Below are 18,738 nucleotides of genomic sequence, written 5' to 3'. Positions count from 1 at the left end.
AGGGTGACTTGTCCAGGGTGTGCCCCGCCCTCCGCCCGGGTGCAGCTGGGATGGGCTCCAAGCAGTAGAACATGGATGTATATTACGAGATAGAAGTTGGATTTTTTTCCAGGCAAATTTTATGAGAATGTAAAAGTCGAAATATCAGAATATTAAAAAAATATATTTTTAAATATATTTTAAAAAAAAGAATTTTTATCAAAAATAAAGAAAACCAAAATAAAGTCAGAATATTACAAAAAAGGTACATAAAAATATACTTTTAGAACAATATTGTGAAAAAATAACAATTTTACAAGGAAAAAGATGTAAATTTCCAAGAGTGAAGTGAAGTCATATTTTTCATATATACTTTTTTAAAAGAAAAGCTGTGCAATATTACAAAAAGTAACATATAGTTCATGCTTAGAAAATACAGTAAATTCCTATTTTAAAAATTAAATTAAAGAGTTATATTTTGCTAACTAAAAATTTTCAGGGGTATTTTACAATTGCATTTATTTTCAGTGTGGCCCTATGAATCCTTCATAATAAAGTAACACCAAGTTTAATCAACTTTGTTGTGACTGTGTGATCAATAAATTCCATATTGACAAAAGGGTGGGGATGATTCGGTAAAAAAGTGGTGATATAGTGCGGAACAAGGGAAAAATGAGTAAGGTGACATTGTGTGTGTTTGTTCTTCTACGCTACATGCCTTATAGGTCTTCGGGGTCCATCTGGTTCCAATGCTCCTCTCTTAAAGCTGGAACTAATGCTTGCTTAGAGATATGGGACCATTGAGTGCACGATTGATGTCTTGTTGTGACGCTCTCATTCTACCTAGTATATGTGTGTGTTTGCTTCTGAAACCATTATCTATATGTGTATGCCTCGTTCTCACTTCTTGACCCGTGTTGACAAAAGGCACAAAGATGCTCGGGAGTTCACTGAGGACTCGCAAATCAGTGCTTGTGTGAATTGTTCAAAGACTCTTGCCAAAGACGCTAATGTGTTACCGATGCATCCCAGGTTTAAATACCTGGATGAGTCTGAGATGAGCTACAGCCATGAGAACCAAGGGGAGCGCACGTCTTGGCATGTGTGAGACCCTCTTAGCGCTCACTAGCATGATATCCTCTTGACAGTAATGGCAACGCTGCACCTACTTGTTTGGGTCACTGTGTTCGAACACTCGGGCCATGTCGGGCAGCTGGTCAAAGTCCTTCTTCCTGAGGAAGTCCTGGGCCACGGCCAGCATCAGGCCCACATCCACCTCAGACTGCTTGTGCTCGGCGAAGGATCGGCCAAGCACCAGAACCTCATGCTCCGTCAGACCGCACTCCATATCCATCAGTAGGTCCCTGTCACAGAATGACTGCTTTACTTCTAAGACACCAGATGACCCGTGTATATGCCCACAACTCCAGGGAGGACAGCTTTGTATTGAAGAAATGTATATATATATATATATATATATATATATATATACATATATATATATATATATATATATATATATATATATATATATACCGTATTTTTTGGGGGGGAAATGTATTTGATAAAAGCCAACACCAAGAATAGACATTTGAAAGGCAATTTCAAAAAAATAAAGAATAGTGAACAACAGGCTGAATAAGTGTACGTTATATGAGGCATAAATAACCAACTGAGAAGGTGCCTGGTATGTTAACGTAACATATTATGGTAAGAGTCATTCAAATAACTATAACATATAGAACATGCTGTACGTTTACCAAACAATCTGTCACTCCTAATCGCTAAATCCCATGAAATCTTATACGTTTAGTCTCTTACATGAATGAGATCAATAATATTATTTGATATTTTACGGTAATGTGTTAATAATTTCACACATAAATCTCTCCTGAGTATAAGTCGCACTATATAAACTATGAAAAAAACTGCGACTTATAGTCCAAAAAATACGGTATATATATATATATATATATATATATATATATATATATATATATATATATATATATATATATATATATATATATATATATATATATATATATATATAAATATAACGAAATGTTGTTCTTATCTGTACTGCAAAGTTAAAATTTGAATGACAATAAAAGGAAGTCTAAGTCTAAATATATATAAACAATGCAGGCTTTGCTACACATCCTAAAATAAAGATTAGAGCACTGCCAACTCCCTGTCAGTCAGTTTGTGTCTCTAAGCTAGCATGATGTTGCTGTTAAAATGTGAATCTTACATTAGCAGTTTAGCTCACGTATAGCTATGCAAGTGTTGCTAACATTTGTGTCTGCCTATCCTATTCCTTAGTGTTACATTCTTGTCATTAAAATTCTATTGAAAATCCAAGGATAATAATAATTTCCCCATTGTGGGATAAATAGAGTCTATCCTTTCTATAGTCTTGATTCAATGTGTATGATATCACCTGTGAACTCAAACGTTTCAGGCTTGATGGCTAACTGTTGCAGGAGAGTCCCATCTCACTCTGTGTGAAAGGCACCAACATGAAATGTGAGTATTAGATTCACTGGGAAATATTCTCTCCTTACAGGTAAGTACACTGTAAAAACAAAATGTTGACTCAGCTTAACTCAGTCAGGTCATCTTGTTGCTTTGACTGAGTTAAGTTGAGTCCTCTTATAGTGTCAAATATATTACACTTCAACATTCCGTCTGATGTAAGATGAACTTGAAAATATTAGTTGAGATAACTTAAAAATAAGTTGGTTCAATATATTTGATCAAGTTCCTGTAAGTCAATTTGGCTCAACATGGTGAATGGTCTGTATTCATATAGCACGTTACTATTCCTGAGTATATGTTTGCATATGTCCACAGTCAGTATATACATTATCACATTCACCCATTCACCAATTCACACACACAAAGCGCTAACCACAAGTTATCAGGAGCGGGCAACCTCAGCATGAGTTTGACCAGACTGGGATTGAACCAGTAACCGCCTGCCATTCTGTAAGACGGCCACTCTACCCAGTGAGCCATTTGTATGTTAATCATATCAGTGTTTCCCACACATTCATTTATTTGTGGCGGCCCGCCACGAAAGAATTACGTCCGCCACAAATAGAATTTTTTTTTTTTTTTTTTTGTCCTGTCCAGCTTCTCAGGCAAATCATATAGTTGATGTAGATGCCCATATAGGCTGTTCAGATTTACTTTACAAAAGAGAAGTGTAGGATACTTCTCTTGTTGCCTTATTTGTATTTGACCACTACTGTTTTCTGTTTATTTGTTACTGACTGTGGCAGGACATCTCTGCCTCTGTTTCACTTTATGTTGCTGGTAAATAATATGGTTGTAGTAGTAGGCTAAAGTTAAATTATTTATTATGCACTAATTAAAGGGGCAGAGCTTTAAGAGACATTTTAGCTTTTATATTTTATAAGATATATTTTTTGTAAGAACCACAATTACCGTATTTTTCGAACTATAAGTCGCAGTTTTTTTCATAGTTTGGCCGGGGGTGCGACTTATACTCAGGAGCGACTTATGTGTGAAATTATTAACACAAATAATATTATTGATCTCATTCACGTAAGAGACTAGACGTATAAGATTTCATGGTATTTAGCGATTAGGAGTGACAGATTGTTTGGTAAACGTATAGCATGTTCTATATGTTATAATTATTTGAATGACTCTTACCATAATATGTTACGTTAACATACCAGGCACGTTCTCAGTTGGTTATTTATGCCTCATATAACGTACACTTATTCAGCCTGTTGTTCACTATTCTTTATTTATTTTAAATTGCCTTTCAAATGTCTATTCTTGGTGTTGGGTTTTATCAAATACATTTCCCCCAAAAATGCGACTTATATATGTTTTTTCCATTCTTTATTATGCATTTTCGGCTGGTGCGACTTATACTCCGGAGCGACTTATACTACGAAAAATACGGTAATAATTATATTTCAGTGAATAACTTACTGTTCAAATCTGTATATAAATATGTACATAAAGTGTTGTAATTATATTGTAAAATGGATGGATGGATGGATGGATGGATGGATGGATGGATGGATGGATGGATGGACGTTTAAAACAAAACTGTTATTATTAATTAGTAAGTATACATTTTTTGAGCCTTTTTAGAGAAAATCATATCATTGTAGTAAATTATGCAAATTACTCGATGATGTCATGGTGACCACGCCCATAGCCACGCCCCCACCACCACAGGTATCTTGGCAGTTTATGGGAAACACTGCATATAATGCTCAGCGGAAAACATTACTTAAGAGAAATGAGTAAAAATGTTGTTTGAATTCATTTTATCAGATTTTCAAGGTTCATTACTGCATGTGACGTAACAATGCTAGGGCATTCGTGTTGGTTGAAAGGCTCACCTTGACTTACATTCTAAAGTCAACTGAACTTATTATTATGGGTTTTTAATGAGTGTCCACGCTTTTTTGTAGTTGTAGTTGTCATAATTCTTCTTAGTTGTGATGGGCAACTTGTTCTGTCAACTTGAAAGCAATAGTCCTTCTGACAAACAGCCCAAATCACAGTGTAACAGAGGTGTAACAGAGGGTGGGACAAAGCCTGTGTGCCTCGTATGTGTGAAAGAGGCTATAGCGGCATAGCAGAGGCGTGATGGTGCCTGTATGTAAGGGATTGACGGATTGACACCTGTTACTGTCGGACAAGTTGTTTTTGTATGTCACAGTAGACACTAGCGCTGGTGACGCAGCTTCCTATCTGATTGGATCATGCCACGTTGCTGTGTGAAAGCACATACTTTTGTAGCAATTTCCAGCTTTAGTTCTGTAACAAAGTAATTTTTGCCAGGTTCACAATTCTAAAGACGATGGTATTAATTAAGTACATGGTAGCTGCGGATTAATTTTGATTAATAAGGTTTGAATACAAATGTTTCATCTATATTAATGATGTTTCATTTTGCATGGAAAAAGACTGAAGAAAGAAGGGAATATATATGCACTTTACAATTTCATTTAACACCTTTAATATCATGTTCATGTTACAAAAAGCCTGTCTGACGTAGTAAATAATAGAGATGTCCGATAATAGCTTTTTTTGCCGATATCCGATATTCCAATATTGTCCAACTCTTAATTACCGATTCCGATATCAACCGATACCGATATATACAGTCGTGGAATAAACACATTATTATGCCTAATTTTGTTGTGATGCCCCGCTGGATGCATTAAACAATCAAACAGGTTTTCCAAAATAAATCAACTCAAGTTATGGAAAAAAATGCCAACATGGCACTGCCATATTTATTATTGAAGTCACAAAGTGCATTATTTTTTTTAACATGCCTCAAAACAGCAGCTTGGAATCCGGGACATGCTCTCCCTGAGAGAGCATGAAGAGGTTAAGGTGGGCGGGGTTGGGGGGTTGAGGTGGGGGGCAGCGGGGGGTGTATATTGTAGCGTCCCGGAAAAGTTAGTGCTGCAAGGGGTTCTGGGTATTTGTTCTGTTGTGTTTATGTTGTGTTACGCTGCGGATGTTCTCCCCAAATGTGTTTGTCATTCTTGTTTGGTGTGGGTTCACAGTGTGGCGCATATTTGTAACAGTGTTAAAGTTGTTTATACGGCTACCCTCACTGTGACCTGTATGGCTGTTGACCAAGTATACAATGCATTCACTTGTGTGTGTGGAAAGCCGTAGATATTATGTGACTGGGCCGACACGCAAAGGAAGTGCCTTTAAAGTTTATTGGCGCTCTGTACTTCTCCCAACGTCCGTGTACACAGCGGCGTTTTAAAAAGTAATACATTTTACTTTTTGAAACCGATAAGGATAATTTTGAAACCGATACCGATAATTTCCAATATTATATTTTAAAGCATTTATCGGCCGATAATATCGGCAGTCCGATATTATCGGACATCCCTAATAAATAAACATTTATCCGCATTGATATGGCCCTGTTGTTCTCCTTTTTTTCTTAATAATATGCTATTTTGAGCTATAAGTGCTTTTACAATAAGAAAACTACTATCTGTGTGTGCATAACACCTTGTGTCGGTCGACTATTCACTCATGTTTTTGTATTCAAATTTCCCATGGAAGGGAAAAAATGTGCTGTTTAGCGTCATCCATATTGATGGTTGGTTGGTTGTTGTGGTCACTCCGATCTGCAGATGGGTTAATTACGTAAACAATTTTAATTAGATTAGTATTGATGACATATTTCATCTCTAGTTGAAAGCAATTGTGACTGTTTGCCAAATTTTACAAATGATGGCACTGATCACGCATTATTATCTATTTGTGGGATGCAGCACAAAATAGTGGCAATATCCGGCATTGGCTTGCTTGGTTCTGAGTAAAAGGTCGACATTTTTCAGGACCTCTGTATAAAAGGGGCTTGACCGAATTTGTACCTGAAGGATGCAAAGGCAACAAAGCCGGTGTTGGCGGGGTCGCCAAGAGCCAGAAAGTTACGGAGCTCCCGCTGCTTCTCCTCTGGAATTGATCGTAATTTACCCAGGATGATGCCTATATCGGCCTTGGGGAACTTTAAGGCAAAGACACACAATATTGCATTACGTTAATGACTGACTTGCAAAAAGAATCATCGTCTTTTCGAACCTGCTCGGCATGTTTTTCAAAGTAGTTGAAGGTGTACTCATCAGCATCGAGGAGTTGGAACTGCCTGTTGTTGAGGCAGATGGCGGCTCCTACGTACAGATCATGGGCTGTGAAGTACTCTGAGGGCTCGCTCTTAAACAACTCCTGTCCCGGTTTCTTCACGCGGCCCCTGGCCAGAAACATGCCGCCAAGTACACCTGGTAGCAGGAGGGTGAGGAAGCTTTGATGTCAGCTTGTAGTTCATATTCTGGAAGAGCCGTGTGGTGCGAACCTGAGTTCTTTTGAGAGCGCTCAAACACGCTGATAGAGTCGTCGCTCAGGTAGAAGGAGATGATGAACTCCCTGTCGCTGTCCACATGACTGGTGGTCACCATCTTGGCGTGGAATGTCAGCACATTGCTCTCAAGGCCACGTCTGAATCAGACAACACAGACAGTGGAGTAAAAGAGGCAACAATACATATTTTGCTGCGTGACTGATCCAACCTGTCATACTCCATGAATTTGTGGAGATCTTTCTGTGGGGGTTTGGGAAGCAGGCGCTGGCAGGAGCTTAGCGAGTCCTCCTCTGAGCCAAAGCCGTTATACGGAGGTACAAGCCTCGGGGGATTGGGGGATACGGCAGCTTTGTACTGTACCGGGGTGAAGTCCTCTACAGGGGAAAAAAGCAACACACTTAAAAGAAGAAAGAACCGCAGAAACGATCAGAGGCTCGGAGGTAATCCATCCATCCGTCCGTCCCGGGCAAACGTTAACCCTGCACTGACCTCTGACTGCTGAGAGTCAGACAGCACCTTCCATCACCGGGGGCTGCGCCTGGTTTACTGCTGTGACTAACGCAGCAAAGCCCCAATGTTCTGCTCAGGGTGCCAGACTCATCCTGGCCCGGCTTGGGTTACTCTTGCTGGAAGGGAAGTGTGCCTCTTGAGATCCCCGATGGTGGAGGCGGAGAGAAACATCACCACAGGAGGCCCTAGTTAGTATCTTATACCCGTTCGACAGGATTTGTCCAGCTGTAGTAGTAGTACTATCAGAGCCATAACAGAGGCGCTGTGGCGTCTGTACGTAGGGGAATGCTGTCATACCAGGACAGGGATGTCACGTCTCCCACACTGTTGTGTTGAAAGCAAATTATTTTTACATTGTTAATCTATTTTATATGCCACACCAGACGCTGTTTTGTTTTTAATTATCTGCTGTGGGATGCTGTGTCATCATGTAGAAACGCACACACACACACACAAAGTATCCCAGCAATAACCCACCATGCTGTGTGTGCAGAAAGTATTCGTAACCCTTCTGCCGACCCTTAGGTTTTTGCAAAAGAACCCTAAACGATTTAAATTAAATAAAGAAATAATAATTATGAGAAATATCATAAATTTAATTTCTTTAACATGATTTTAAGTACCTCTATATTGAAGCTTTTATCATATATATACGGTATATATTAGAGATGTCCGATAATATCGGCCTGCCGATATTATCGGCCGATATATGCGTTAAAATGTAATATCGGAAATTATCGGTATCGGTTTTTTTATTATCTGTATCGTTTTTTTTGGTGGTTTTTTTATTAAATCAACATAAAAAACACAAGATACACTTACAATTAGTGCACCAACCCAAAAAACCTCCCTCCCCCCATTTACACTCATTCACACAAAAGGGTTGTTTCTTTCTGTTATTAATATTCTGGTTCCTACATTATATATCAATATATATCAATACAGTCTGCAAGGGATACAGTCCGTAAGCACACATGATTGTGCGTGCTGCTGGTCCACTAATAGTACTAACCTTTAACAGTTCATTTTACTCATTTTCATTAATTACTAGTTTCTATGTAACTGTTTTTATATTGTTGTACTTTCTTTTTTATTCAAGAAAATGTTTTTAATTTATTTATCTTATTTTACTAATTTTTTTAAAAAGTACCTTATCTTCACCATACCTGGTTGTCCAAATTAGGCATAATAATGTGTTAATTCCACGACTGCATATATCGGTTGATATCGGTATCGGTTGATATCGGTATCGGTAATTAAAGAGTTGGACAATATCGGAATATCGGATATCGGCAAAAAGCCATTATCGGACATCCCTAGTATATATACACTACCATTCAAAAGTTTAGGGTCACCCAAACAATTTTGTGGAATAGCCTTCATTTCTAAGAACAAGAATAGACTGTCGAGTTTCAGATGAAAGTTTTCTTTTTCTGGCCATTTTGAGCGTTTAATTGACCCCACAAATGTGGTGCTCCAGAAAGTCAATCTGCTCAAAGGAAGGTCAGTTTTGTAGCTTCTGTAACGAGCTAAACTGTTTTCAGATGTGTGAACATGATTGCACAAGGGTTTTCTAATCATTAATTAGCCTTCTGAGCCAATGAGCAAACACATTGTACCATTAGAACACTGGAGTGATAGTTTCTGGAAATGGGCCTCTATACACCTATGTAGATATTGCACCAAAAACCAGACATTTGCAGCTAGAATAGTCATTTACTACATTAGCAATGTATAGAGCAGGGGTGGGCAATTAATTTTTACCGGGGGCCGCATGAGCAACCCGAGCACTGCTGGAGGGCCACATCGACAATATTTCAATTAAATTTTGCTCAATATTATTTTTGATATATACCGTAAGATAAATAATAATAATAATAATAATAATTAATAATAATAGTAATACTTCAACATAGTGTGTGTAACAGCAGTCCATGACTAATATAAATACATTAACATTAATAATAAATGACAGTAAAATAAGCACACGTATGACTGAGGAGTCATAGTGTAACTTTGTGTGGTGTTTGAGTTGTCCGACTTTTTGTGTGGCCATAAACGCACCAGTGGTTTAGTGCTATGCGTGTTGGTGACAGATGACAAGTTGGTTTTGGCCTGGTTTGTACGGCAGAAAATGACTAGTTTTTCGAGATAGAAGTGTTTTACTTATGTTTTTGGTGTGGTTATGGCCGAATATAAACAGTTTTGCTCAATAAAGTGATCGATATAATTCCTGGCCTCGAAGCATCTCGATAGACGTTACAATAATTGAACGGTGTTCAATTGAACGGTGTTGACGAACACCGTTAGGGCCGCTTGTTGTCACTGTCACTCAAAGTTGCATTGCAAAATTACATAGAATAAATATGTTTATTTTGTTTAGAATTCAGATGGGATTTGATTTGGTGCGCGGCATATATTTGCTGCGTGCAGCAGACGCTTGAGCAGTGCGCAATTGCGCAGGCACGCACCTTCGAGGGAACGTTGCATGGCAGTCCATGTCTTGTTGGAAACACGCCATTCTTCATCAACTTTTCTCTTTTTAGCGTCTCGGGTGTAAACCGTGCATCACTTGTCGCTGCATGTGCACCTTCACTCGCAGGTTACACACGGACACACGCCCATAAATAATACTTTTCAAAATAAAAGCAGCACAGTTGTATTGCGCGCACGACATAGATGTTTTTTCAACTTTATTTTGTAATTAATGATTGCAGCTGTTCACATTCACTCACAATCACGCACACGCATACGTCCACACGGAAGTAATACAAATAACGATTTTCAAAACAAAAGCAGCACCGTTGTATTGCACACTCGACATAGATACATTTTTAAATGTATTTTGTAATTTATAATTGGCCTCACGCGGGCCGGACAGGGACGCACAAAGGGCCGGATGCGGCCCGCGGGCCGCAGAATGCCCGGGTCTGGTATAGAGTGTATTTCTTTAAAGTTAAAACTAGTTTAAAGTTATCTTTATTGAAAAGTACAGTGCTTTTCCTTAAAAAATAAGGACATTTCAATGTGACCCCAAACTTTTGAACGGTAGTGTATATCTGATTTATGGCAACAAAAGACTTCCAAAGTGTGTGGATAAATAGATATAATCAAAATAGTATCAATCTCACAGAGATTCCCGAGCCATTTCGAGAGTTAACGAGGAAGACAACCACGTGATCCGTGACATAGAGTTAGGAACCCCATCAACAACAATGCAAATCGTGCAGACTTTGTGAGAGCCAACAACGGTTACTTTGGGACAAATTATGATCCGGAACATTATATTTTTGAGCCCGAACACAAAGAGGATGAGCAAAAATAAGTTTTAGAAGCCAAGTGCTAAACAGATGCAGCTTTATTGTAACACTATAGCATCAGCAGCCTTGCTAGGCGCTAAACTTAAAAACTAACCATAATAAACCAAAATAAAACACTTACCGGTACTGTACAATTTCCACTCTCGCTGGAATGCCGACAGACAGGATGCTCACATAGTCATGTTTAGATGAAGATTCAATCACAATCTTCACAAAGGGTTAAAAAAAAGTTGCCGCAACTAAGTTTTTTTTTGCCATCTCAGCAAAGTCGACCAGCCTCTCGGTTCATGGCCACATTTGTCTACCAGCAGGTGAGAGATGCATGAATTATAATCTAGAATTTACTTTTAGCCAGTTTGAGACAAAGCAGAAGCAGCCACCGGCTCAGTGTGTCAACAATAGCAGTGCAAGCTAGCATTAGCTCACTGCTATCAATGCGCCGCTAAAATAGTTTGTCTGCGTTGGTGCTTTCAATAACAATATCACTCACGTTTGGTTAATTTTCAGGTCAAGACATGTAAGTGGAGTATTATTGGCGGTTTCTGGATGTTTTTAGAGGGTTTTATAGGCACAATAGAGCAGTGGTCCCCAACCACCGGGCCGTGGCCCGGTACCAATCCGTGGATCGATCTTCGAGCACAAGAAATTTTTAAAAAAATTAAATTAAATTTAAAAAAATATATATATATATATATATATATATATATATATATATATATATATATATATATATATATATATATATATTTTTTTTTTTTTTTTTTTTTTTAAATTAAATCGACATAAAAAACACAAGATACACTTACAATTAGTGCACTAACCCAAAAAACCTCCCTCCCCCATCTATACTCATTCACAGTCATTCGCACAAAAGGGTTGTTTCTTTCTGTTATTAATATTTCTGGTTCCTACATTATATATCAATATAGATCAATACAGTCTGCAGGGATACAGTCCGTAAGCACCCATTATTGTATTTTTTTATGACAAAAAAACAAAACAAAAATACCATACCCCCCTCCGGTCCGTGGGACAAATTTTCAAATGCCCGCAGTTACAAAAAGGTTGGGGACCACTGCAATAGAGGACCCTCGATCTGTTGACTCAATTGTTAGCTATTTATTTACGAGTTAGAATGCATAAAAAAGCCAAACGTATGGGTTATTGTCTTATATAAGAATTCCAATTTTTGCGTATTTCCAGTAAGACTAATCTGATAATATGGTCAGAGTGCAGAAGCGTCACTACACTGACGGAGAATCTACGGAAATTGCCGAAAATATTCGGAGATAAATATTCAAACTGGCCGACGGAATTTGTGGCATTTTGTGATGTTTAGACAGCATTTTCACATACTTTGCGGATCGTAAATACAATTGAATATGGTTTATTGGATACAATGAAACACAAAATCAACTTGTTTTTCCACTCGACTGGTATTTTAAAGACTTTATTTCTTGTTTGAAAAGCAGAGAAAAGTCAGACATAATGTTCTGTTGGTATGAATACATTTGTAATTAAAAATAATATTAAATTAAAGCAACTGATAAACTTTTTGCACTTTCTATTTTTATTTTAACGATCATTCACAATCCCTAAGCTAAACAAGAACACAAATGTTTTTCTTTTTTTTTATGCATTCTAACTCGTAAATAAACGCTAGTAAAAGTCCTGCTAACAATGGAGGTAATGAAAGTCATTAGGTCATTGCGTCCACAAGTCCCTCTAAAAAATGTCCAAAAACCGCCAAAAATACTCCAGTTATATGTCGTGACCTGAATATCAACCAAGTATTAGCAATATTGGTATTATTAGCGCTAACGTTTAGGAACTACTTTTCGTAGCACATTGATCACAGAGAGGTAACTAGCTTATGCAGCTACAGTATTGACATACTGTACTGAGCCGGTGAGCTGCTGCATCGCCTCTGAGTTAGTGAAAGTTATTTCTATTTCTATTATATATCATGCCTCTCACCTGAATAGTAAAAGGCTGTTGTCATAAACCAGTCCTTGTCAAATAGTGTGGCGGGGCCCACTGGGGTGTCGCGTTGCGATGCCGAGGAGTGGGGGGCCGTGACCTCTGGGAACATCCTTTTTTTGCCGTACCAGATTATAATGAAGCGTATTTAGCACTTGGCTTCACTGTAACCACGGTGGATGACGAGGAAAGACCGGTGTGTTGTTTCCTTAAATATTAATAAGCTTATAATGTTATGCAGAGGTATAGTTACAATTTTATAGACAAATTATTCTATTCATAGTGACGGTGAAGAGTGGAGGGGGATTTGAAATATTTTCTTTTCCCTGGAGGGGCGTAACAGAAAATGTTTAAGAAGCACTGTCATAAACCAAGAAGTTGGTCAACTTTGACATCCAACATAAATGTAAATGCCTTTTTCTTTTTTCTTTTACTTGCGTGAGGATTAGGATTAATTCTTCATCTAAATGGGAAGATACAATCATCCCATCAGTCGGCATCCTAGTGAGAGCAGACGTTGTACAGTAAGTGTTTATTTTATTATGTTTGTATTTCTTGTTTAGCACAAAAGTGCTGCATGATGCTTCGTGTTTCACTAGAGCTGGATTATCACGCTTCTAAAACTCACCCTCTGTATATTCTGGATCAAAAATATAAGGTTTTGGATCATAATTTGTCTCGCAGTAGTTTTCGTTGTCTCTCATGAAGTCTGCCATGATTAGATGTTGTTGTTGAAGGGAAAGTTAACATTGTGTTGCGTCTGTGAAATTAATGCACTGCCGTATGCTTAAAATGATCAAAATATGTAAATATTAAATGTTATTATGAATGTGCCTGTTACTACCGGTACATTACATATGTACTTACAGTATATAACTAGTGTTGATGGAGATTTTGGATGTTTTTTTACAGGGCTTTATGGGCACAATAGACGTAATGACGTAATGAATCCTGTTGCTTATATTGTTAACCGGCTTTTGCTAGCGCTTATTTACGAGTTAGAATGCATTAAAAAAAAAAAAAAAAAAACATAAGTGGGCCTTTCTCACATAAGGATTGTGAATGATGATTTTTTTTAAATGCAGATCCCTTTTAAAAACTCAACATTTCCAATGAGCCAATTGTTAAGAGTACATTACAATATGTTTATTACATAAATTAGGTAGTAATATTTTTTATTATAAAAATGTCTATTTGTGTTTCTTTTTCTGAGTATTATTACTTAAAAAAAAAAAAAAAAAACTTTCTGCTTTACCATAATACTATATCGTTGTCATATTATCAATGTATTTCTGGTTGTATTTTTTCTGGATTATTACATGTGAAAACTCATAAAAAAAACTCAACAAAAGGAGGCTTCTCTTTCTAACTACAAAGTCATACTGCCCCCAAGTGGTTAAATGTACACATCACCTCAAGCCTCCAGCCAACATTTTCTGTATACTTAGCAAATAACCGAATGTGAGTGACAGTGCTGTTTACCTATGCCATATTTGGAGCGGTAGTAGTCTTTGGTGAAGTCATCGCAGTCAGCGATGATCACTTTCCTGCCCCACACGTTCAGCTCGCCGCCTACCGTCAGATCAAAGTCCTTGTAGAACTCCTCCTGAATAGCTCCTGTCTGCAGGGGAGAGGAGACCAGAACATCATATGAGAACTATACGGCATTGCTTATTGTGATCTTTCATTACATAGTGTCATTCCCTGTTCCTTGGAGACGTACTTTGAGACTATCCAGCATGTAGCGATCTCCTTGCCTGGTGGAGGCCAACACGTTGAGCACGGTGCGGTTCGTCGCCTCTCCTGGTAGCGCCAACTGGTTTGAAGCACGCTGTGGAGAAATAATATGAATAACGATAATAAACAGGCAGGATGAGGGAATACTGGATGTTGCTGCATCCCTATTGGCCAGCACGTTGTAGTCAACCTTTAGAGGGCTGACATTTAACGACGGGCGTCAGTGCAAACCAAGTCACTGGAGTGAAAAGATACATGATGGAGGCCTGGCTGTCTTTCAAGTTGAATTAGGCACTGGGGTGGTGATGCTTGAGGGATTTGCTGCAGTCGTCTTTTCTGTCGGACTGAATGAGGGCGCAATGATAGGAGGGCAGCCAACCAGAAGGAAGGACAAGACTATTACTTTGCTGTTTCAAACTAAAGTTGCTTTCTTGTAGTCTACCGCCATTTTTCCCAAAGGATATTTTCTGAGGAATTTTTGGGATGAAACTACGAGTGATGGGGCCGCAAAGAAGACACTTGTAAGACAGGTAAGAGTAGACACGTGTACATGGGCTATATTTATTTCATTTGATCATAATTCGGATTAGAATGTTCCTGTGTACATGGACCCTGAAAAAAATGATCTGATTATGATGTGGATTTTCATGCACCACACCTTAAATCGGAATACTTTTACTTTGGCATGGGCAGAACCATACCATAAACAGAAAGGTGTGTTAGTGCTTGTGCTATGGCGCCATCTTTTGGACAAGTTTTCTCACTGCAGGTGCTGAAAAATCAGTGCCTTCTGTTGTAAACCTACATGGCTTTGTGCATTTCTACTTTTCTGACTCTGTCACGGTCATTTTTCCTTCTGTTCACTACTTGTGTTTTTGCTAGTCTCGTTTTCAGAGCAACAAACTGTACAGTATATATCGCTACTTGTGTACATGTTGAATGGGGGGAGACAGCAGCAAGACAATGGCTTCATTCCGAGACTATTTTAATTTAGCCCTCCCTCCACCACCAAGGTTTAGCGGACGTCAAAGACATGCGCAGTAAGGATTATTTCAACCTGAATTTCGGAAGATGTGTTTTTGGCCCGCCAGCGTCCAAAATCCGGCCCGCGGGAAGTCTCAAGTTTTTGTTTTTTTTTGTTTTTGTTTTTATTTGTCCGTCCGCTTCCATGTTAGCTACCTCTCTTTGTTTATAATGCCTATTTTCTGCTGGATCTACCGTATTTTTCCGAGTATGAGTCGCTCCGGAGTATAAGTCGCACCGGCCGAAAATGCATAATAAAGAAGGAAAAAACATATACACTACCGTTCAAAAGTTTGGGGTCACCCAATCAATTTTGTGGAATAGCCTTCATTTCTAAGAACAAGAATAGACTGTCGAGTTTCAGATGAAAGTTCTCTTTTTCCGGCCATTTTGAGCGTTTAATTGACCCCACAAATGTGATGCTCCAGAAACTCAATCTGCTCAAAGGAAGGTCAGTTTTGTAGCTTCTGTAACGAGCTAAACTGTTTTCAGATGTGTGAACATGATTGCACAAGGGTTTTCTAATCATCAATTAGCCTTCTGAGCCAATGAGCAAACACATTGTACCATTAGAACACTGGAGTGATAGTTGCTGGAAATGGGCCTCTATACACCTATGTAGATATTGCACCAAAAACCAGACATTTGCAGCTAGAATAGTCATTTACCACATTAGCAATATATAGAGTGTATTTCTTTAAAGTTAAGACTAGTTTAAAGTTATCTTCATTGAAAAGTACAGTGCTTTTCCTTCAAAAATAAGGACATTTCAATGTGACCCCAAACTTTTGAACGGTAGTGTATAAATCGCACTGGAGTATAAGAGGCATTTTTTGGGGAAATGTATTTGATAAAAGCCAACACCAAGAATAGACATTTGAAAGGCAATTTAAAATAAATCAAGAATAGTGAACAACAGGCTGAATAAGTGTACGTTATATGAGGCATAAATAACCAACTGAGAACGTGCCTGGTATGTTAACGTAACATATTATGGTAAGAGTCATTCAAATAACTATAACATATAGAACATGCTATACGTTTACCAAACAATCTGTCACTCCTAATCGCTAAATCCCATGAAATCTTATACGTCCAGTCTCTTACGTGAATGAGCTAATGTGTTAATAATTTCACACATAAGTCGCTCCTGAGTATAAGTCGCACCCCCGGCCAAACTATGAAAAAAACTGCGACTTATAGTCCGAAAAATACGGTACTCTCTATTTTAGGCTTCATGCGCTACAATCCGAATGACGACCGGCATAAACCACCCGTCTCGATAGGAATGAAATTTTGATCCAAACGTGTATGATCTGGTCAGAATACTTAGAATGGCGTGTTTACATGAAGCATTTTTATTCTGGTTAATCTACTTAAATGTGTCCATGTGCACATAGCTAGTGTTACTACAACACTGCTTGCAGTGTTTCCCACACATTCATTTATTTGTGAAAGAATTACGTCCGCCGCAAATAGATTTTTTGGCTTTTTTTTTTTTTTTGTGTCCTGTCCAGCTTGTCAGGCAAATCATATAGTTGATGTAGATGCCCATATAGGCTGTTCAGATTTACTTTACAAAAGAGAAGTGTAGGATACTTCTCTTGTTGCCTTATTTGTATTTGACCACTACTGTTTTCTGTTTATTTGTTACTGACTGTGGCAGGACACCTCTGCCTCTGTTTCACTTTATGTTGCTGGTAAATAATATGGTTGTAGTAGTAGGCTAAAGTTCAATTATTTAGTATGCACTAATTAAAGGGGCAGAGCTTTAAGAGACATTTTAGCTTTTATATTTTATAAGATATATTTTTTGTAAGAACCACAATTAATAAACATATTTCAGTGAATAACTTATTGTTCAAATCTGTATATAAATATGTACATAAAGTGTTGTAATTATATTGTAAAATGGATAGATGGATGGATGGATGGATGGACATTAAAAACAAAACTGTTATTATTAATTAGTAAATATACATTTTTTGAGCCTTTTTAGAGAAAATCGTATCATTGTAGTAAATTATGCAAATTACTTGATGATGTCATGGTGACCACGCCCATGGCCACGCCCCCACCGCCACAGGTATCTTGGCAGTTTATGGGAAACACTGGCTTGTACACTAAATAAAGGTCTTATGATGGCAACTGTTTGACCCTGGAACATACACTATATTGCCAAAAGTATTTCACCACCCATACAAATGATGAGAATCAGGTGCCCTAATCACTTGGCCCGGTGTATAAAGTCAAGCACTTAGGCAATGAGACTGTTTCTACAAACATTTGTGAAAGGATGGGCCGCTCTCAGTGATTTCCAGCGTGGAACTGTCATAGGATGCCACCTGTGCACCAAATCCAGTCGTGAAATTTCCTCGCTCCTAAATATTCCAAAGTCAACTTTATAATAAGAAAAGTGAAGAGTTTGGGAACAACAGCAACTCAGCCAGGAAACTGACAGAGAGGGGTCAGCGGATGCTGAAGCGCATAGTGCAAAGACTTTCTGCACAGTCAATTGCTACAGAGCTCCAAACTTCATGTAACCTTCCAATTAGCCCACGTACAGTACGCAGAGAGATTCATGGAATGGGTTTCCATGGCCGAGCAGCTGCATCTAAGCCATACATCACCAAGTCCAATGCAAAGCGTGGGATGCAGTGGTGTAAAGCACGTCGCCACTGGACTCTAGTGCAGTGGAGACGCCTTCTCTGGACTGATGAGTCACGCTTTTCCAATCTGGCAATCTGATGGACGAGTCTGGGTTTGGAGGTTGCCAGGAGAACGCTACATTTCGGACTGCATTGTGCTGAGTGTGAAATTTGGTGTGGGGTTGTTTTTCAGGAGTTGGACATGGTCCCTTAGTTCCAGTGAAAGGAACTTTGAATGCTCCAGGATACCAAAACATTTTGGACAATTCCATGGGATGGCACTTCAAGTTCATATGTGAGTAAAGGCAGGTGGCCAAATACTTTTGGCAATATAGTGTATCAGTTAAATGTTACATGTGTAGAAATTATGCTACATCCATCTATTATTTCTAGAACTGTGTACGACCAAAAGAATGTTCCTGAATGTGTTTGCCTTCCCGAACACCTCACCTTGGGTAGTTTGCTTCGACGGAGGAATTTGGACACGGAGACTCTCCCAGAATTTGGTGGGATCACCTCCCTGATCTCTATGGTGTCATCGGCCAGGAAGTAGTGCAGCACCAGTTCTCGGAGCTCTCCGAAGATGACCTTGCTGTCGTCCCAGAAGCAGAAGAAACGGAGGACTTTGCGGTCGTGGTCCAGGAACTGT

The 18,738-nt window shown here is 38.6% G+C and overlaps 1 protein-coding gene across 3 annotated transcripts in view; it reads right to left on the bottom strand.

The window, feature by feature from the left end:
* efhc2 (EF-hand domain (C-terminal) containing 2) overlaps positions 1 to 18,738 on the bottom strand; it is a 31,401-nt gene that overhangs the window by 8,549 nt on the left and 4,114 nt on the right. For all 3 annotated transcript variants that reach the window (XM_062061667.1, XM_062061668.1, XM_062061669.1), the window contains 8 exons: positions 18,540 to 18,738; positions 14,405 to 14,512; positions 14,164 to 14,302; positions 7,080 to 7,245; positions 6,866 to 7,008; positions 6,595 to 6,791; positions 6,387 to 6,520; positions 1,149 to 1,343 (listed from right to left, as the gene is read on the bottom strand). The exon at positions 18,540 to 18,738 is cut by the window's right edge and continues 53 nt beyond it. In XM_062061667.1, the coding sequence (XP_061917651.1) occupies positions 1,149 to 1,343; positions 6,387 to 6,520; positions 6,595 to 6,791; positions 6,866 to 7,008; positions 7,080 to 7,245; positions 14,164 to 14,302; positions 14,405 to 14,512; positions 18,540 to 18,738 (1,281 nt within the window). The remainder of the gene's footprint in view (positions 1 to 1,148; positions 1,344 to 6,386; positions 6,521 to 6,594; positions 6,792 to 6,865; positions 7,009 to 7,079; positions 7,246 to 14,163; positions 14,303 to 14,404; positions 14,513 to 18,539) is intronic.

The sequence above is a fragment of the Entelurus aequoreus genome, linkage group LG10 (genome assembly GCF_033978785.1).
Source record: "Entelurus aequoreus isolate RoL-2023_Sb linkage group LG10, RoL_Eaeq_v1.1, whole genome shotgun sequence".
Classification (NCBI taxonomy): Eukaryota; Metazoa; Chordata; class Actinopteri; order Syngnathiformes; family Syngnathidae; genus Entelurus; species Entelurus aequoreus.
This window is presented reverse-complemented; position numbering and strand designations above follow the sequence as displayed.